At 44.8% G+C, this 21688-nt stretch overlaps 2 protein-coding genes across 3 annotated transcripts in view; one reads left to right on the top strand and one right to left on the bottom strand.

The window, feature by feature from the left end:
* Positions 1 to 21688, bottom strand: part of LOC126937902 (putative COBW domain-containing protein 7) — a 952477-nt gene that overhangs the window by 763277 nt on the left and 167512 nt on the right. The window lies entirely within an intron of this gene.
* Positions 1 to 21688, top strand: part of DMRT1 (doublesex and mab-3 related transcription factor 1) — a 130627-nt gene that overhangs the window by 42486 nt on the left and 66453 nt on the right. For both annotated transcript variants that reach the window (XM_050761761.1, XM_050761760.1), the window contains exon 3: positions 9268 to 9551. In XM_050761761.1, the coding sequence (XP_050617718.1) occupies positions 9268 to 9551 (284 nt within the window). The remainder of the gene's footprint in view (positions 1 to 9267; positions 9552 to 21688) is intronic.

Genomic DNA, 21688 nt, shown 5'->3' with positions numbered 1-21688 from the left:
CCTTCTGATCTTTTGTTCTTATTCCACAAATTAGGAGTATATACCAATAGTAGCACTTAAAACATCTGGCCAGGTGAAGGGCTCACGCCTGTAATCCCAGCATTTTGGGAGGCTGAGGCGGGCAGATCATTTGAGGTCAGGAGTTCGAGACCAGCCTGGCCAACATGGTGAAACCCTGTCTCTACTAAAAAATTAGCTGGGCATGGTGGTTTGCACCTGTAATCCCAGCTACTCGGAAGGCTGAGGCAGGAGAATCACTTGAACCCAGAAAGTGGAGGTTGCAGTGAGCCAAGATCACACCACTACACTCCAGCCTGGGCAACAGAGTGAGACTTGGTCTCAAACAAAAACAAAAACATCGAACTTCATATTTCCATTTGCGTCGTAACAGCAGATCTGCAATGGGAAAGGTTCCCTTGTCCCCTTGTAGAGCGTGTGAAGGGGGGGCATGGCTCGTTTCTTCAGTGCCCGACTGCTCAAGCCTCTAGGGGAGCATACGGATGGGCAGGCTGTGGGGCTCTGACCCCATGGCAGTGTCTAGGGGTGAGTGTTTACAGCTGAAGCCCCAATGGGTGTGTGTTATAGGGTGCCTTTTAGTTTAGCTGTCCATAGGTGGCTTGCATTAGTCAGCTCAGTTAGATCCTCTGCCTTACTGCAAGGATCGAGGGCTTTCCGTATCCCCTGGCTCTTGCCTTGGTGTACCAGAAGAATCAGATCACACATGGGCTTGGAGAATGAGTGTAAGGTTTTACTGAATGGAAGTAGCTCTCAGCAGATGGGGGAGCCAGAAAGGAGATGATTTTCCCCTGGAATCAGGCCGTCGAGCGGCCCAACTCTTCTCCTACTTCCCCAGCCAAACTCAGCGTTGTTCTGCTGGTCAATGGCCTAGGCCCGTCAATGACCTGCCAGTGCCTGTCATTCTGCTCTCGACGTTGAGCTGCTTGCCCTCTTCCACCAATCTAGTCCTCTCAGTGCCCAGCCACTTGTGTGTCTGCCCGTTAGGGTTTCGGGGGTTTTTATAGGCACGGATGGAGGCGTGGCAGTCCAGGTGGTCTTGGCAAATGCAGCATTTAGGTGTGAAGGCAGAAGTGCCTGTCTTCACCTGGTCAATGGGCACAGGCCCCGGCAGTGGAGCCTTCGCCAGGGACCACGCTGTCCTCTACCCAGCACTTCCCTGCCCACTTCTGTATCAGATCTACAGGTTGATAATTCTGTAAGGGACTACTGGTTAAGAAAGTCAACACATTCTCTTGGAAACAGTGCTGCTAGCTTTCTGTTATTATTCATTATAATAATAAAGCACATTCCCTTGAAAACAGGGCTGCTAGCTCTCTGTTATTATTCATTGAGCAATTTTGGCCAGTTACCATTCTAGAAAAATAAGAGAGTGAGATCTAGCTTAAGAATTTTCAGCAGACTCATTAAAATGTTTCCCTTCAATATACTTCTGTGGTTGCTGTACTTAGCTGTATTGGCCATGCAGTTTTAAAAGTCCCTGTTACAGTGCACATGAGCCATGGAGACTGGCAGGAGTAATTCACAGTCAGAGCTTGATAAACATTGGTGCATTCAGCTCAGGTTCATGGAGCCAACTGTGTTTTTTTGTTTGTTTTTTATTTTTGAGCGGAGTCTCGCTCTGTCACTAAGGCTGGAGTGCAATGGCACGATCTCGGCTCACTGCAACCTCCGCCTCCTGGGTTCAAGCGATTCTTCTGCCTCAGCCTTCCGAGTAGCTGGCACTACAGGCACGGGCCAACATGCCTGGCTAATTTTTGTATTTTTAGTGGAGACGGGGTTTCGCCATGTTGGCCAGGCTGGTCGCGAACTCCTGACCTCAAGCCTCCCAAAGTGCTGGGATTACAGGCGTGAACCACCACGCGCGGCCAAACTGTCACTTCTTACTGTGACTTTTTTTTTTTTTTTTTCCCTGTGGCTCAGGGTGGGAATGGATATGGTTGGGGGATTAATTGTATGTGGAAAACCACTTTTTTTTATTAATTGTATGTGGGAAACCACTTTTTTTAATTAATTGTATGTGGAAAACCACTTTTTGAAAATTTTATGTATACATAAATATATGTATATATTTTAAATTTTGTATGATAAATTTGTATATTTTGTGGCATATCAGTTGGAAATATAACTTTTAAGTTTATCGTCAATTAATAGGGACACTTAGGCTGGCCTGCCATCTTTGCTGATACCCCAGTGTTGAAGCAAATGTTGCTGGCTTCTCTCTGGGGAGTTTGCTGTAGAACGGGCTGGACAGATGGTAGGTATACTCTGCTCGTATGCTTATCCTCTGTCATTCTGGGCAAGGAGTCAGATGTTCCTTCTGAAGCTAGAGTATCCTGTGATCACTCAGCAGTTGAACAAGCATCAAAAGGGAACCCGGATGGCTTTCCTGGTCCGTGGATGATAGATATTAACGATGTAACTTATTAGCTGGGTGAGGTGGCAGGCGCCTGTAATCCCAGCTACTCCGGAGGCTGAGGCAGGAGAATCACTTGAACCTGGGAGGCGGAGGTTGCAGTGAGCCAAGATCACGCTACTGCACCCCAGCCAGGGCAACAGTGCGAGACTCCCTCTCAAGCAAACAAACAAACAAACAAAACAATGTAACTTAGTTGTTTGGAGGGAATTCATAGAATGTGAGACCTGCCAGTGATTTTCATGAAGTTCCTGTATTACAGCCTCCTTGTGCAAGCTGGTAGTGACTTCTTGCCTGGAGTATTTAAAGCGCCTAGTCTATTCCCCCACCTCCTTATTCTCTTAGGTCTGTCTTTTGTCATTTGATCAGATTCCTAAATACTTTTCTGCTACTCCCTTGCTCTGAAAACCTTCATTGATTCCCTAGAGGAGAACTTGTTGGCCTGGCATTCACATTCAAGGTCTTCAGCAGTTAACTCCAGCATAACCTTCCATTCTCATTTGCAGTTGTCTCTTGCGAACTCTGCACTCCAGCCAGGCTCATCTGGTCACTGTGACTGGAATACGTCTTGTCCTTTCTCTCCTTTGGGACTCTGTTGACCTCCCTCATGACGCTGTTGGTATTATTCTCCTTTTTTGAGTGTTTACCCACTGTCTCTAAATCACCTTCATTCTGGCTCATCACTCACCGTGGCCTTTTCTGACATCTCTCTATATAGAACCATTTGGTGACATTATCTGTACTGTCACTGTGGCACTTGGATTATTGCTTTGTAGATTTCCCAGTTTGCACCTAATTTCCCCAAATAGATGGCAAATTCTTAAGAAGAAATGAAATGTTTAAAATGTTTTTTGTGCCTTGGACAACATTTAAAAAAAGCTTTGAACATAGTTGTTATACGATAACTAATGAATGAATCAAATCTAAATATAAAAATACAACTTCAGGTCAAGAATAAATGATTTTTGTAACACCTGCTCCTCTGGATTACCCAGAAGTCTTCTGAAGAATATTAAATTTTGACTGCAATGTTTTGTACCTAACCAAATGCCTGACAGATTGTAGGTGCTTAATAAATATTTGTCAACTGGAGTAAGCACTTGACTAGATGAATTAAGTTATTGTGATTAGAATAAATGAGGGAAGTCTGGATGTAAGCCATGAAAGTCACAACCATTTGGCAGCGATACACACACAGCACATACAGCTTGGGATCCGAGCTCTGAGTGATTTAGGTAGAAGCCCACCTTTTCAGTACAATGGAATTCTTTTTTTTTTTTATTTCCTTTTGAGACAGAGTCTTGCCCCATTGCCCAGGCTGGAGTGCAGTGATGCAATCTCGGCTCACTGCACCCTCTGCCTCCTAGGCTGAAGTGGTTCTCCTTCTTCAGCCTCCCTTAGTAGCTGGGATTACAGGCATGCACCACCATGCCCAGCTAGTTTTTAGTTTTGTAGAGGGGTTTTGTTTGCCCAGGCTGGTCTCGAACTCCTGGGCTCAAGTGAACCTCACGTCTTGGCCTCCCAGAGTACTGGGATTATAGCCATGAGCCACTGTGCCTGACCTCATTTGTTGTATACTTTTATTTAACTGTCAGGACTGTCACAATGATGCAGTCAGCGGCATGAAGGTATCTCATATGTTTAGGAATAGCGTATGGAGCAGTTGCTTTGAATTTCGAGAGTAGACCAGTGTGTCTCAACAATTTTAGCACATCAGAATTTCCTGGGCTGGGCGCAGTGGCTCACACCTGTAATCCCAGCACTTTGGGAGGCTGAGACAGGAGGATATCTTGAGCCCAGGAGTTTGAGACCAGCCTGGGCAACAAGGTGAGACCTCATCTGTATAAAAAAAATTTTAAAAAAACAAAAAGAATCCCTGGAGAGCTTAGTAAAATTCAGATTGCTGGGTGCCATTCTCAGGGTGTGTGATTTTGTCAGTCTATGGTGGCACCCGAGAATTTGCATTTCTTTACGTTCCCAGGTAATGCTGACGCTACTGATTGAGGGACCACATGGTGCAAACCATTGGATTAGAGACATGTAGCTCGACAGATACTAATTTCAACCTTTCTGTGTACTAGTAGCGTTCATATAAATGCCAGGAGTTATAAAGCTGTTTTTAACACTGACTGAGAATTTTAATTTGGAATTTTAACAAATAGAGTTTGGTGGTTTATAAACATGGTACTTTGTCAAATCTAACTTTTTAAAAGTGGTTAAACATTTTAATAGTGTAAAGGTAGACATCTACTCTTTCAAAGTTCAAATGGTTTTATTATTTAAATACTGGTATGGAACAACTTTTCCAATACATATCTCATATTTATTCTTAAAGCCTGGTATAACTTGAAAGAGTAAATAAAATACGGGTAAGGGGAAAAGTGATGGTGTTGTTAACTAATTACAGTCAGCTGTAACAAAACAAATTATTGCTTTGACCTGACATAACATTTTATTTGAGGTTTACTGTGCAGTTTATTGAAGCCATTCTCTTGTTACCTTCAGAGTTATTACTGCCATTATTTTGTTGCTTGATAAACTGAGGCCTGATGAAAGGTGCAGATTAAGGTTATGCTGCAGAAATTCAAGAACTTGTGCTGTGCCGTGATTCTAGAATACTGGAATCCTTGGGTTTTTATTTAATTATTCGTCTGCTACTGTATTTTATTTTCTTTTTTAAGAAGCTTGCTTTTGAAAGACAGGCCCTAAGTGGGAGGTATTCAGTGTTTTTTACTGCAGGGACAGGCCTAAGTGTCTAAAATGCCTTCCTAAACGTCTATGAGATTGTATAGGAATGAACCATTAATGCTTATGACTGCGTGGTAAGATAGGTCATTTATTCTTTTTCTGACTTAGATGCTCGTATAATTTATTAAATTTGGGAAGCTCATACTGCTTTTGTAACCAGATAAACAATAGAGATATGACCTTGAAAACAAAAGAATGATATAGAAAACCACCACTTATGCCACCAAACTGGTGTTTGTTTATTTGTTTGTTTGTTTTTGAGATGGAGTCTTGGTCTGTCACCCAGGCTGGAGTGCAGTGGCATGATCTCGGCTCAGGCCAAGATCTCAGGCTGCCCACCTCAGCCTCCCAAAGTGCTGGGATTACAGGCGTGAGCCACCGCGTCTGGCCCAAACTGGTGTTTAAAATAAGAGAAAGGCCCAATGGGGAAGTTGAGGAGGAGCAAATGGATATGTGCCCTCTCCAGACTTGGGGGTGTGGAATAATGACATTGGAATGTCTCATCTCATTAGCTGGGAAGAGGAGAGAAGAAAGGAAAGGAATAGAATAAAATAGTGGTTTGGGAGTGCATTTTCAGGAGCCTAGGATAGGTGGATTTGGTCTCCTTTCAGAGAAAAGAGACACCAGTGCTGACTTTAAAATGAGGCTTCAAAAATAATTTTGTTGTAGATCTCAGCCAAACCTTCCAGAGCTTGCACTTTAGTTATGCCCTCCCCCTCCCTTGCATGTTTTCGTTTTCCCACACACTCAGCCAGTGGATGGTTTCTGAGCACCTTCTTTGCACCATGTTTTGTGCTGGAAATTTCTCTCATGAGCCACTTCTCCCTGCTTAAGGATGCCTAAACCTCTTTATTTATATTATTTATTTATTTTAATTTTTTTATTTGAGACAGAGTCTCATTCTGTCACCCAGGCTGGAGTGCAGTGGTGCGATCTCTGCTCACTGCAACCTCCGCCTCCCAGGTTCAAGTGATTCTCCTGCCTCAACCTCCAGAGTGGCTGGGTCTATAGGCGCGTGCCACCACACTGATGCCTGGCTAAGTTTTTTTATTGTATTTTTTTTTTAGTAGAGACAAGGTTTCACCATGTTGGTCAGGCTGGTCTCAAATTCCTGACCTCAAATGATCAGGTCTGCCTCAGCCTCCCAAAGTACTGGGATTACAGGCATGAGCCACCGCGCCCTGCCTTAAACCTTTTTAAAAAGTGAAACAAGGCCAGGTGCAGTGGCTCATGCCTGTAATCCTAGCACTTTGGGAGGACAAGGTGGGTCAATCGCTGGAGCTCAGGAGTTTGAGACCAGCCTGGGCAACATAGTGAGACCCTATTAAAAAAAAAAAAAAAGAATCTCCTAAGAGCTTATTAAAATTCAGATTGCTTGGGCTCGGGAGTTCGAGATCGGCCTGGACAACATGGTGAAATCCCGTCTCCACTAAAAAAAGATACAAAAATCAGCCAGGCATGGTGTCTTGCGCCTGTATTCCCAACTACTTCGGCGGCTGAGGCGGGAGGATTGCTTGAACCCAGGAGGAGGAAGTTGCAGTGAGCTGAGATCGCGCCACTGCACTCCAGCCTGGGCCACAGAGTGAGACCTTATCTCAGATAAATAAACAAAATAAAAGTGAAACGACAAGATCTTATGACTCCCTGGAGCTTTTACTTTTTTTTTTTTTTTTTTTGAGACGGAGTCTTGCTCTGTTGCCCAGGCTGGAGCGCAGTGGCCTGATACCGGCTCACTGCAGCCTCTGCGTCCCGGGTTCAAGAGATTCTCCTGCCTCAGCCTCCTGAGTAGCTGGGAGTACAGGCATGTGCCACCACACCTGGCTAATTTTTTTTTTTCTTTTTTCATATTTTTAGTATACACAGGGTTTCACCATGTTAGCCAGGATAGTCTTGATTTCCTGACCTCATGATCCACCTGGCTCGGCCTCCCAAAGTGCTGGGATTATAGGCATGGGCCATCGCGCCTAGCTGGAGCTTTTACTTTTAACTCACATCATTTTTGATGCCAAGCTACTTGAAAAATGATTATTCCTCAGTCCCGTCAGCAAAGATTGACCCACTGTGTCTGGCAGTGTGCTAAGCATGGAGGACACAGTGGCGTGCCCAGAGGCTGGGTGCTTGCTTGCTAAGCATGGAGGACACAGTGGCGTGCCCAGAGGCTGGGTGCTTGCTTGCGTCCTGGTAGTCCTGGTAGGAGAGAGGCCATTCACTGGAGTCATCTCTTTGGATTTCTTGTTGCTTGTTGCTCCTTGCTGTCCGGCAGGCCTGCGTCTGCTCCTTTCATCATGGTTAAAACCGCAAGGCACTGAAGACCTAGTTGTGTGTTGGTCTTTTCCAGAACTGTTTGCTTGATGTCCTAGCAGCAGTTGACACCACAGCCTGCTCCCTCCGTGATTCATGTCAGCTTTAACCTCCCTGACATTGTATTCTCTGTTTTTCACACTCCTGGCGTTGGCTCTCCTTTATTCCATAACAGCTCCTCCCTTCCTTGCCCAGATGGAGCTAGCACCTCCAGTGGTGGCTCTTGGATCTGGCTTCCAGTCTCAGTCTCTCCCAAAAGCACGCGTTTCATGTTCCTCACCCTCACCCAGCCCTCCACCTGCGCGCCTGCCCGCCCTCTGCTCTACACACCCAGGCTCCTGCTCTCTGCCTTTCCTGCATCTTAATTCCTGGTAACCCCTCAACCCTCCAGTTCTGTTGCTTTTCATCCCCCACATGTCCCTGGAACAGGCTCTTCTCTTATATTTGCAGGCCTTGGAGATCTGTCCCTGAACTACTTTGGTGGTTCCCTAGCAGGTCTTTCTGCCTCTGATCTCTCTCTCCGTCACTTGCCCTAAGCAATTACCCTTAGATAAATCTCCTCCAAGCACAGCTCTGATGGTGTAACCTCCTTGCTCAGAACTCAGTGGTTCCCATTACATCCCAGAGTCAGGAGAGCCAGACTGAGGCCCGCCTCACCTTGCCCTAGCCCATCTTTCATACTAGATGTCTCCTTCCCTTTTCTCATCCAGTTCCTCAGCCTGACTGCCCTGCCCATCATTCCAAACTCTATCCCCACTTTCCTGCTTCCACTCCTTTGTCCTTGCTGGCCCTTTCTCCTTCCTCTCCTTTTCTCACTTTTCACCTGTGTCCTTCTTTTTTTAAGTGCAACTCAGGTGTAGTTTTGTCCACGAATTCCTAACTAGGCTACACGCCGTCTCTCTTTCCTGTGACTTCCCATGAAAGTTTATGGGTCTTCCTGTATGATGGTAGGTGGTGGTATTTGTAATCCCTTCTTATCCTCTATCCTCGACTGTAGACTCCCTGTGGGCAAGACAGCCTGGCAGACGTTTCAGGCACCCGGACTGGCTCTTAGAACATTGTTTAATAAATGTCCATTGGATGGGTAACTTAGGAATTCATTTATTGGAATTGACAATAAACTGTTTAATGTCTATGCCAGAGCCTGGCAAACTAGTCTTTGGGTCAGATCAGCCCACTGCCTGTTTTTATAAATAAAGTTTTATTGCAGCACAAGCATGCTGCAGCAGTGACTGAATAGTTGAGAAAGCCTGCAATAGTTACTGACCTCTTACACTAGAAGTTTGCCCATGGTCCATACCTTTGGCCAGATTTCTGAAGATACATGATCAGCTGTGGAAGGAAGTTAAGGAAACAGTGTTCACCTAAATTCACTTAAACTCTTGGCCACTTGCTTTGACCTTCTGGCATATCTATGTGGCTACAATTAATTTTGTTTTAAGAATGCACAATCAGGTCAACTAGATTTGATCTTCAGTATCTTGACATTAGGATAGGAATTTCTGGATAGAAGTTGTGGTGTCGGGCTTTATGTAATTCAAATCACCTCTAAAATGGTTTTGGTACTGTCAGTAAAAACAATCAGCTGAGTCTTTCGGTTGTGCCACCAGAGTGCAACGAACCTTAGAAACCCTCCCTTATTTTGGCTCTAGGAGAAGCAACAGACGGTTTTGTCCTCTGCATATTCAGGTGCCTTCCTCCGCAGGTCTTGAGTAGGAAGGTATAGAGGTAAAGTTTCGTGGACTCACATTAATACCATGTTGTCTTTCTTTTTTCTTCCAATTTAGAGGGACGTATGGTCATCCAGGATATTCCTGCTGTCACCAGCAGAGGGCATGTGGAGAACACACCTGACCTGGTTTCAGACTCCACCTACTACAGCAGCTTCTACCAGCCGTCTCTGTTTCCTTACTACAACAATCTATACAACTACCCGCAGTACTCCATGGCCTTGGCTGCTGATTCTGCTTCTGGGGAGGTGGGAAATCCCCTCGGGGGATCCCCTGTGAAGAACAGCCTTCGGGGCCTCCCGGGACCTTACGTGCCTGGTCAGACGGGAAACCAGTGGCAGGTATGACATTAATTACCCAGAGAGTGAACTGGATGTGTGAAAGCCACATGCATGTGCACACACATGCACATACACACAGAGGCACACATGCACGTACACACAGAGGCACACATGCACGTACAGAGGCACACATGCACGTACACACAGAGGCGCACACAGGTGACACACACACGAGTACACACATAACACGTATGTGTGTGCCATTTTGCACACATGTAGGCACAATATGCAAAACGTGTAAGGATGTTTTTACTCTGTCAATAATGCCCTTTAGCCCCAAAGGTTGGCTGCAAGGAATTGGAAAGAAATAATGTACAAACTTGTTTTCTTTTTCAAATTTTTTCTCATTTTTTGAATGTTGCATAAATAACCAGTTGGCCAGAGGCAGATTCACCAGTGCTGAATGAGGTACCACCTCCTCCAGCTTTGTCCACCACTTTCCTTGGGCACCTTAGAAAATGCTTGGTAAAGCCTTCTGGGTGGCAGTACTCTGCATGATGAATTGGCACCTTGGGAAGGAAACAGGTCATAATCTGCATGGAAGAAAGATAAGAAAAGGAATTAGGTCACTGTTGAGCTGGACCCAACCTGGGTGCATTTTTTGCTAGGAATAGAGGTCAGTCTTTCGTTCTCCAAGTATGTTTGTTTTTTTGTTTGTTTTGTTTTTGTTTTTGAGACAGAGTCTCGCTCCGTTGCCCTGGCTGGAGTGCAGTGGTGGGATCTCGGCTCACTGCAACTTCTGCTTTCTGGGTTCAAATGATTCTTTTCACCTCAGCCTGCCAAGTAGCTGGGATTACAGTCGCCCACCACCCCACCCGGCTAATTTTTGTATTTTTTGTAGAGATGGGGTTTCACCATGTTGGCCAGGCTGGTCTTGAACTCCTGACCTCAGGTGATCCGCCCGCCTCAGCCTCCCAAAGTGCTGGGATATAACAGACATGAGCCACCGTGTCCGGCCCCAAGTATGTGTTTTTAAAACAGCATGCAATCAAGAGCATTTGATATTTGGAGTAAAACAAAACATTTTACTTTATCAGAGAAGGGAGCGTTTATCCAGGGCTATTCTGCTTCCTCAGTTGCAACCATTTTCATCATGCCTGTTTGTTAGCAGCAGATTCAAGGCATCAAAAGCATTCGGAGGCTAGATTACCATGTACAGAGGTATGTTGTGGGAATATGTAGGTGAAAGGTTAGACTCAACACCTCCAAGCCCCCTTCCAAGTGAAAAACATTAGGATTCTGCAAGAACTGTTCTCATTCTGGATGCATTTGCTATGCTCAGGCTTTCTCAGTAGGGATTTGATTCAACGCAATGCCACGTCTATATTTGGGAGTTCAGTGTAAGTGTTTGACCCTCTTTTTCGTTTTCCCAGCTTTATTGAGTTATCATGGGTAAGTAAAAGTTGTATATATTTAAAGTGTACAATGTGATGATATATGTATACCTTGCACAGTGATTGCCACAATTAAGCTAATTAGCAAACACATTAATCACCTCATATAGTTACCATTTTTATGTGTGTGGTGATAACATTTAAGACCTACTCTCTTAGCATTTTACAGGTATACAATATATTACTAACTACAGTCACCATGCTGTACATTAGATTCCCAGAACTTACTCATCCTGTAACTGAAACTTTTTTTTTTTTTTTTTTTTTGAGAGAGAGTCTCGCTCTGTCGCCCAGGCTGGAGTGCAGTGGTGCAATCTCGGCTCACTGCAACTTCTGCCTCCTGGGTTGAAGTGTTTCTCCTGCCTCAGCCTCCCGAGTAGCTGGGACTACAGGTGCCCGCCACCACGCCCAGATAATTTTTGTGTTTTTAGTAGAGGCAGGGTTTCACCAGGATGGCCTCTTATCTCTTGACCTTGTGATCGGTCCACCTTAGCCTCCCAAAGTGCTGGGCATGAGCCACCACTTCCAGCCGTAACTGAAACTTTTTACCCTTTGCCCATCATCTTTTTTTTTCCCCCAGCTCAATGAATTTTATTTCCCTTGTTGTTTATAAATGCTTTGATTTGACCAGTAGATATTTGTCAACCATTAGTATCTTGGTTCTGTTGAAGGAGTAAGAACATTTTAAGCTGAGATTTTTTTTCTAGTCTTTTTTTTTTTTTTTTCCTGAGACAGAGTCTCCCTCTGTCACCCAGGCTGATGCGATCTTGGCTCACTGCAACCTCCACCTCCTGGGTTCAAGTGATTCTCCTGCCTCAGCCTTCTGAGTAGCTGGGATTATAGGCATGAGCCACCACTCCCAGCTAATGCAACATCTCTTTATTTCCTCCACCTCGAGCTTCTGGCAACCTCTGTTCTCTGATTCTGTGAGTTTGACTTTTTAAGGATTATTTGGGCTGGGCACGGTGGCTCACGCCTGTAATCCTAGCACTTTGGGAGGCCGAGTGGGCAGATCACTTGAGGCCAGGAGTTCAAGACCTGCCTGGCCATCATGGTGAAACCCCGTCTCTACTAAAAATATAAAAGTTAGCCGGGCGTGGTGGCACACGCCTGTAGTTCCAGCTACTCAGAAGGCTGAGGCAGGAGAATCGCTTGAACCTGGGAGGTGGCGGTTGCAGTGAGTGGAGATCACGCCATTGTACTCCAGCCTGGGCAACAGAGTGAGACTCTGTCTTAAAAGAAAAAAAGAATTATTTGACTTTCCTAAGCCCACTTCAAGAAAATGTGAGTTGAAATTTTCCTCTGAGCCATTCTGTTCCATTTCGCCTCTGCCTTTTTTAGGTATTAAAATGCTGTTAAAATTGAAGTCGTTAGGTTGATAAAATTGAAGTCAATCCACTTTTTGGTTCTCTTGCTACCCTCAGGGATCTGACTTCTTGGGCATATTAAAATGTCAATTTTAATCCCCTGAGCTACAAATTTTCTTAAGTTTTCCATATGTTTTATTTTTGGAATTATTATTATTATTATTATTATTGAGACAGAGTTTCACTCTGTCACCCAGGCTAGAGTGCAGTGGCGCGATCCCGGCTCACTGCAACCTCTGCCTCCCAGGTTCAAGCGATTCTTCTGCCTCAGCCTCCTGAGTAGCTGGGACTACAGGCACGTGCCATTATGCGTGGCTATTTTTTTTCTGTATTTTTAGTAGAGACAGGGTTTCACCATGTTAGCCAGGATGGTCTCGATCTCCTGACCTCGTGATCCATCAGCCTCGGACTCCCAAAGTGCTGGGATTACAGGCATGAGGGAATCATACTATTTTTGAAGGGAGCTTAAAGCACATTGATATTGGAATTGAGAAGTAATATGCATATAAAGGAAATGCAATGATTTATGGAACTGAGACTAAGATGAGAGCCTGGGAACTGGAGGCTGCAGTGAACTATGATTGCCCTACTGGACTCCAGCCTGGGTAACAGAGCAAGATGCTGTCTCCCAAAAAAAAAAAAAAAAAAGATTAAGTAGATTTTGCATCCTCCTATCTTCTCCCTATTATGTTGTTGTTGGTTTTTTTCTAAGAATGTTTTAAAATCGTATTTGTTCATTATAACTGTGAGAGGCACCGCGCCAGCCTAAAAAATCTATTGAATTCTTCACTGTTTGTTCATATGTATTTTTGTTAGCTACCTCAAATCCCCTTTGTAGCAAGATAGGGTATAAAAATACATATGTTAATTATTATTAAAAGACTGACATGTGAATATGGACCAAGTATGAATGTGTATGGATTGATTTCTGTATCGTCAGAGAAGAATTTGATTCCCTTAGGAAATAGAAAACATAAAGCATAGGTAAAAATTATAATGGTGCAAAATGGGTTAAGACATAGATGTTGTAAAGTATTAAAATTGAATAGTAAAAACCTACAAATAATACCTTTAGCTAACATTGAAGGGAGGGAAACCGGATGGCCCACTTTTTAACCATAGTCGTTTTACTTTTTTCTTTTTTTTTCTTTTTCTTTTTTTTTTTGAAACAGTGCCTCACTCTATCTTTCAGGCTGGAGTGCAGTGGCGTGATCTTGGCTCACTGCATCCTCCACTTCCCAGGTTCAAGTGATTCCTGTGCCTCAGCCTCCCAAGTGGCTGGGATTACAGGCATGTGCCACCACGCCTGGCTAATTTTTGTATTTTTAGTAGACACTAGGTTTCACCATGTTGTCCAGTCTGGTCTCGAACTCCTGGCCTCAAGTGATCCGCCCACTCGGCCTCCCAAAGTGCTGGGATTACAGGCATGAGTCACCGTGGCCGGCCCAGAGAGGTAGCAGAAGTGTCAGGAACAGAGATCCGTTTGGCAGTGTTTTCCTCACTTCGCTTTTTCTGCTATTCCTGGAAGGCTCTCTCACTCTGCTCTTTGGACAATGCCTTGCCCCTCCTGGTGGCAGCTTCCTAGGAGAGGGCAGAGTCGGGGGCTCTTCTTTCATTGCTGCCCTGCTTTTCTCTCTTCTCTGTAGAAGATGCTCCACAGCTGCCCTTGGAGAGCACCTGTGCTGTTCTCTCCTGACTGATTTACTTGGTGTGAAAATGGCTCAACCTTGAGGGCCAGAATCTGAGGTTGGGTCTTCAACTACTTTCTTGACTGTGTTGCTAAGGCCGGACTCTCCTCCTAACTTCACCACATGGAGTCATCTTTTTATTAGCTATCCTGCCTAACAGGATACAAAATCTCTTTTTCTTTTAGATTCTGATACAAAGTTGGGTAGTGTGGACATTTTAGCCATATTAGTTCTTACAGTCCATGAATATGGAATTATCTTTATCTGTCTTCGCTTTCTCTCATCAGTGTTTTATAGTTTTCAATATAGAAATCTTTCACCTCTTTGATTACATGTATTTTTTAAACCATTGTAAATGGGATTGTTTTCTTGATTTCTTTTTCAGATGGTTCACTAGTCATATATAGAAATGCTAACTAATTTTTGTATGTTGATTTTTGTATCCTGTAGGATAACTCCTTTCTGATTTATATCAGGATCAAGAAAGATTCAAATATTTCTTCAAAAAAAATCAACATTTTAAAAAAGAAACAAGAAAACAATTTGTATTAAAACCAGTAACTCCTTTTTGATTCCTAGAAAAAAAAAAAAAACTGACTCTAGTGGAGATCATCATAACTTTTTAAAGCCAGAACAAATTCTTAGAGATGAGTAGAAAGGATTTAAACTTTTTATTGTACAGTTGAGACTTCCTGCAAGCCTCCCTATAAAACAAGTAAGCCACAAATAATTACTGAGCACCTACTAAGTGCCAAACCTACTTAAAAAATAGAGCAGCCTCCTAGCTCGGCATTCCAGAATCTTAAGGCTCTTTTGTGTAAATGCCCTGCCTGCTGAGAGCTGCTTTTAATTGCTTCTGGTCTGCCTCAGCCAGTGGAGGAGATTTGTGGCCCAATCATAGATTCCTGTCCTGTTGTGAAACAGGAATAACATTTGTGACACTGGAACAAACTCACGATGAATGGCTGGTTCCGCTGACCAGCAGCTCAATTTCACTTCTGCATTTAATTGCCTGCAAAAGCTGTTTATTGCCTTGTGCACTCCTCCACGGCAACATTATCTCTTAAATAAACATGTTGTACCAGGTTGACAAGGGAGAGGTGCATATCAAGTGAGCAGAAATAAATATGGGAGGACTCTGAGCTATGCCTGGGATCTCCTTTCAGGCCCTATGTCAGGCGCCCTCTTGACTGCTTTTCCAAAGCTTGTGCCACCAGATGTGTAGACTTGCATTCCAGCCACCTTTAGGGTGTGGTCAGATGGCAGCACTGGCAGTGATTTCATTCTTTCTGGTGGTTATGTGGTTTCCTCTGAAGTATTTTATGGTTATCCGTTGATGATAAGGCACCTCGCAGGAATACATTCATATCTTAACATGCTTTGAGAGCCTACTATGTGCTAGGGATCTACCAATGAACAAAACACAAAAATTGACAAATGTGGGTCTTGGGAGAAGGCTGTTTTTTCTTGATCCCTGTAGTTGGGGAGCACCTAAACCGCTCCATATTTGAAACTGAGATACAGGTAGGAAGGAAACTGACTTCTGGCATCTGGGACTTGAAGCACAGAAAGAAGTGCCCCTTTGTGAGTGTTCCTGGGCTGGTGCTCCAGGAGGGTGGGAGGGTTGGGCAGGGCAGTCAGAAAAGTCAGTACCTTTCCACTGCGTGTCCGCCATAAGGAGCAACCAGACAGGCTCTTGTTGTCGCACTGCCCCCACCGCCCCCACCCCCGCTTTTTTTTTTTTAAAGTGTGGCTCAGCATCAGGACAACCTGTTTGTTAGCTTAAAAGAATGGTCAAAACAAGTCACTTTCCAAAGCATCTGCTGTGCGGGGGCGGCCAGAGCGCTCTGCAGCTGTGCCACATTTGTGCTGTAGGAGGGAGCAGTGAGGGTGGGGCCATGGGAAGACAAGGCGGAAGCCGGCGCTCAGCAGACAGTTATAATGAACAAATACGATTTTAAAATATTCTTCAACTGAAAAAAAAAAACACATATAATAGGGAGAAGACAGCAGAATGCAAAATCGACTTAATTTTTTTTTTTTTGAGACAGTGTTGTGCTCTGTTACCCAGGCTGGAGTGCAGTAGTGCAGTCATAGCTCACCGCAGCCTCCAACTCCTGGGCTCGAGTGATCTTCCCATCTCAGTCTCATGAGTAGCTGGGAACTATGGGTGTGTGCCACCATGCCACACCTGGCTAATTAAAACACTTTTTTTGTAGAGATGGGGGTCTCACTATGGTGCCGAGGCTGTTCTTAAACTTCTGGCTCAAGTGATCCTCATGCCTCAGCCTCTAGAAGCGCTGGGATTATAGGATCTCGCTCTCTCACCCAGGCCAGAGTGCAGTAGCATAATCTCAATTCACTGTAGCCTCCACCTCCTGGGCTTAAGCGATCCTCCTACCTCAGCCCCCTGAGTAGCTGAGACTACAGGCATGTACCACCACACCTGGCTAATTTTTATGCTTTTTGTAGAGATGGGGTTTCACCATGTTGCCTGGGCTGGTCTTGAACTCCTGGGCTCTCAAGTGATCTGCCTACCCTGGCCTCCCACAGTGCTAGGATTGCAGGCATGAGTCACCAATGCCTGACCAATTTTTTTTTTTTTTTGGTGAGACAGAGTCTCACTTTGTTGCCCAGGCTGGAGTGCAGTGGTGTGATCTCTGCTCACTACAACCTTCACCTCCTGGGTTCAAACAATTCTCCTGCCACAGCCTCCCAAGTAGCTGGGATTACAGGCACCCGCCCCCATGCCTGGCTAATTTTTGTATTTTTAGTAGAGATGGGGTTTCACCATGTTGGCCAGGCTGGTCTTGAACTCCTGACCTCAGGTGATCTGCCTGCCTCAGCCTCCTAAAGTGCTGGCATTATAGGTGGGAGCCACCAAGCCCGGCCGCCTGACCAATTTTTAAGACATAGTAGGAGACTTCACATGAGTTTTTTTTTTTTTTTTTTTTTGCCACTGAGCTCCACGGTCAGGTTTCCCAGGATGATGTGCATCTATCTGGTCACTGGAAACTCCTGGGAAGCTCTGGATGGAGAAAGTGGGAGTGCCTTGCCTTAGGAACCTGCCCAGGGCCCTCTCACCCTTGGCCAGGAGCCCTTCACAGTCTTGTGATCCACAAGATCACACCCTGTCACCAAGGCTGCCCTCTCACCCCCATGGCCTACACCATCAGCAGGTGAAACTAGCCCTGGTGCCTTTTTTTTTTTTTTGAGACAGTCTCTCGCTCTGTCGCCCAGGCTAGAGTGCAGTGGCGCGATCTCAGCTCACTGCAACCTCCTCCCTAGTTCAAGTGGTTCCCCTGCCTCAGCTTCCTGAGCAGCTGGGATTATAGGTACGCACCACCAGGCCCAGCTAATTTTTGTATTTTTAGTAGAGACGGGGTTTCACCTTGTTGGTCAGGCTGGTCTCCAACTCGTGACCTCGTGATCCACCCACCTCAGCCTCCCAAAGTGCTGGGATTACAGGCATGAGCTACTGCGCCCGGCTCTAGTGTCCCTTTTTACAGCCAGCTGGTTATTGGCCACTCTCTACTGGTAGGCCCACATTGGCTGGCTTTTTCCTCTGGAAAGAAAAATTGACAAAAGTTTGCAAGCAGGCATAAAAGGAATTCATAAAGACATATTCAGTTGGAAGCATTTAAAGTAATTTTTTTCCTCAGGAAAGGAGATTGAAAACAGATATTTGCTGTGGGCTCTTAGGCTAACAACCATAATTTGTTTTTTCAAGGGGATTATAAAGACATAAATTCTTGTTGATGACTGAAAATATTTTTTATACATGTTCGGTTGCTATGATGTGGTATTTATTTTGTATTTGGCCACCTTTATGAACTCTGTAATTCTAATAATTTTATAGTTGCTTATTTTGGAGTTTCTAGGTAGGCATTTGTTCCATGGAAACGTTGCTCCTGACATTTTGACTTCTCTCTAAATTCCTCCGGTTCTAATTCACGTTCTTAGTGCGTTGTTCAGTTTAGACAGTGATGATAGGCACAGGTGTCATTGTCTTGTTCCTTGTTTTACTGGGAATGTTTCTAGTGGTTCACTATTGTATATGCAGGACGTTACCAGTGCCGGTTTACAGAGAAATGAGGAAAATAAGGACAAGTGAGTTTTTTTTAAGGCCAAATTATTCAGTTCAAGGAATTGTTTTTATTGAGGCAGTAGCCTTTCAACTTTTTTTTTTTGAGACAGAGTCTCACTGTCACCAAGGCTGGAGTGCAGAGGTGTGACCTCGGCTCACTGCAACCTCTGCCTCCTGGGTTCAAGCAATTCTCCTGCCTCAGCCTCTCGAGTAGGTGGGATTACAGGCATGCACCACCATGCCTGGTTGATTTTTGTATTTTTAGTAGAAATGGGGTTTTGCCATGTTGACCAGGCTGGTCTCAAACTCCTGACCTCAGGTGATCCACCTCCCTCAGCCTCCCAAAGTGCTGGGATTATAGGCGTGAGCCACCCCGCCGGCCACTTTTCAACTTTTTAAAACGTAAAGTGATGATTCTATTAGATGGCGGGATTTTTTTTTTTGTTAATGCTCTTATTCAGCAATATAAAAAGTTGATACCCATTGTCTCTTGCCTTCTTCCTGCACCCCCTCCTCCCCCATCTTTTTTTTGTTTTTGTTTTTTTTTTGTTTTTACATTTTACTGGTCTGTGAAATCCAGAAAGACCACTGCAGTACTCAGTGTGTCCTTGTGACAACAGTGAAGTTCTTTAGAGGCTTCAGTGTGCTCCTTTATGTGGACTTACATTTGTGCTTACCTTTTGACCTGTGGGGTGATTCCCCTCCCCCACCACTTTTTTTTTTTTTTTTTTTCCTGAGACGGAGTCTTGCTCTCTTGCCCAGGCTGGAGTGCACTGATGCAGTCTCGGCTCACTGCAGCCTCTGCCTCCCAGGTTCAAGTGATTCTCTGCCTCAGCCTCCTGAGTAGCTGGGACTACAGGCGCACGCCACCATACCCAGCTAATTTTTATGTTTTTAGTAGAGACGGGGTTTCGCCATGTTGGCCAGGCTGGTCTTGAACTCCTCATCTCAAGTGATCCTCCCACCTCAGCCTCCCAAAGTGCTGGGATTACAGGTGTGGGTCACCGCGCCCGGCTTTCCCCTCCTTTTTATGACAGCTATGGGAACACCCTCGTGCTAGTCTAGCATTTTGAGGAATTCATTCACAGGAACCCCAAGTAGGTTCTGCCATCAGGTACACGGTGAGGATGTAATGATTGGGCCTACTAGGTCAGTAGGCAAGTTTTGGAGACTCTTCTGTTTAAGGAAATGCAACTCCAAAGTCATGATAGACCCTAGAAAATTTAAAGCCAGTGGAATTAAAGATGTCAGGCTCCCTGAGTTTAGGGGTCACATTGCCATTACTATAAACTTTGCCTTAAATGGCTTGTCAAGTCTTAGCCATGCCTATGACGTTTTCTTCTGAAACATAATTGCTCATTAGGTTCCTCTCTTTTAAGGAGAAATAGTGGACCCAGTTCTCTTGGGTCTTTACAACATAGTCTTACTCCTGCAGGGAGCAAAGCTTGCTTTCTCCAGCTGGCCCTGTAAGGAGCAGTGAGAAGTCTCTGCGCCTCACGTCTCCCCCCATTACTCCTCTGAAGCATTAAGCCTGGGTGAATGCAGTCCTGGCTTTCTGTTTCTAAGTGATCACCTCACCTGCCTGCACTTTCACCAAGGAGTTTCTATTTTGTCTCATTTTAACTGATGACAAGTGATGATCGTGACAGTCATCATCTGGTTTTTATTACACCTTTCCTTGAAGGATTGCTGTTTTGTTTCACAGATGATGAAAGCTTAATGACTTGCACGCTTTTGATCCTACAGCAAGGGTAGTTGTTTGTAAGAATTGGTGCCTGCGATGACAATTTTCCCAGTGGCTCTTTGTCTGGAGCCAAAGCTCAGGGAGGGTGGTGGTGGGCAGTTTAGACGCTAAGCCCAGACAGATGGTGAGAGGTTGGGTTTAGGAATATCCCTTAGCTACAGTGTAGTGCGTTTTGGTTAAAAATATGTAGATTCTAGAAGAAACTAGAACTGGCCTCTGGATACCTGGGACCCTGGAGAACAGGCAGCTCTGACTCTGAGAATATCTGGAAGGAGTGCGGACCTAGGCATCCTAAGGGATTGTTTTCTCAGTCTGGTTGAAGTGGTCCGGCAGCATCCCAGGAAAGCCAGAGAGAGTGTAACCTTAGGTTTTTCAGGAACCTTCGGAAGACTTGTGAAAGTCCTGGGCTGTCCTAGAGATTCATTTCCATTGTTAGATGACTTCAGTTTGATCTGGGCTGAGTAAGAAATCCCCTGTAAAGTGCTGATGTACTCCAGGGACTACTTCACAATTGAATCGGAGGCAGAAGTATATTATTAGTCTTGTGAGGCTGTTGCATTACCTATTATCTGACACAATAGCATTAGGTTAGTAAATAATATAGTCATTTGGGGATTCTGTAATTGGCTTGAAATTTAGATAATTAGATCACAGTTTTTGAAAGCTTTCAGATTTGATTTGGTTGGGCTGGTGGCCAAAATCTTACTCATTTATGTTTGCCCTTTTAGCTTACCTTTTTTCCTGTTAAGTAGACATGAATATGACATAAAATTAGTTGCTTTTTTAGAATGTTTAAGTACATGTATAAGTGATTCTAAGATTTCTTAGGAGTCTGTACTTCTGTGGTCTCTCAAGTGTTCCTCATCATTTGAATAAAGATGAAAATCAAAGGAATGCATAACAGACAGGTTTGCCCTGTTTTTTAAAAAAAACCATAATAGGAATAGGATAGAAAAAAAAGACTAGAATTGCCAAAAAATGTCCACTGTATTACAGAGTATGTATAAGAGGCTCCTTTTGCATTTGTTGATTGTTTTTAGCGAGTGGCTGCTCCGTGCATGGCACTGTGCTAGAGACTGTCAAGTACTGGCTCACGGTAGAATGGATGAGAAAGAAAACTCAAAAGACACATGTGGCCGGGCGCAGTGGCTCATGCCTGTAATCCCAGCACTTCGAGAGGCCGAGGCGGGTGCATCGCCTGAGGTCAGGAGTTTGAGACCCGTCCGACCAACATGGAGAAACCCTGTCTCTACTGAAGATACAAAATCAGCTGGGCGTGGTGGCGCCTGCCTGTAATCCCAGCTACTTGAGAGGCTGAGGCAGGAGAATCGCCTGGACCCGGGAGGCGTAGGTTGCGGTGAGCAGAGATCATGCCACTGCGCTCCAGCCTGGGCAACAAGAGCAAAACTCCGTCTCAAAAAAAAAAAAGGACACATGTAATTCTCTTATTCCTGTTTCGATCAGAGCCTGGGAGAGCTGTGATCCCTTGTGGAAAGATGAGCCCTTGCTGTGGCATTCCAAGAGGCAGGGTGGGGACGAGTGTTTGATCACAACTATTGTTTAGAATTTCCAGTGTGTGGTGATAGATTGACTTTAGTGGGTTTAATTTTTAAAAAATTATCCCACAGTGAGTACACCCCTTTACTGTCTCCACCCAGGATGGGTTGCCCTCAGCACCCCCTCCTTGGTATAGCATTGGCCCTGCGGGCATCACCATTGAGATGCACAACCTCCTGGAAGCGGTGTTCATAGGAACACCCCTACAGTTTGGTGGTGGGTGTGAAACTGCCCACCACCACCCTCCCTGAGCTTTGGCTCCAGACAAAGAGCCACTGGGAAAATTGTCATCGCAGGCAC

This window comes from Macaca thibetana, chromosome 15 (genome assembly GCF_024542745.1).
Source record: "Macaca thibetana thibetana isolate TM-01 chromosome 15, ASM2454274v1, whole genome shotgun sequence".
In the NCBI taxonomy this organism is placed as follows: domain Eukaryota; kingdom Metazoa; phylum Chordata; class Mammalia; order Primates; family Cercopithecidae; genus Macaca; species Macaca thibetana.
Note: the sequence above shows the minus strand (reverse complement) of the source record. Positions and strands in the feature narration are given on the sequence as shown.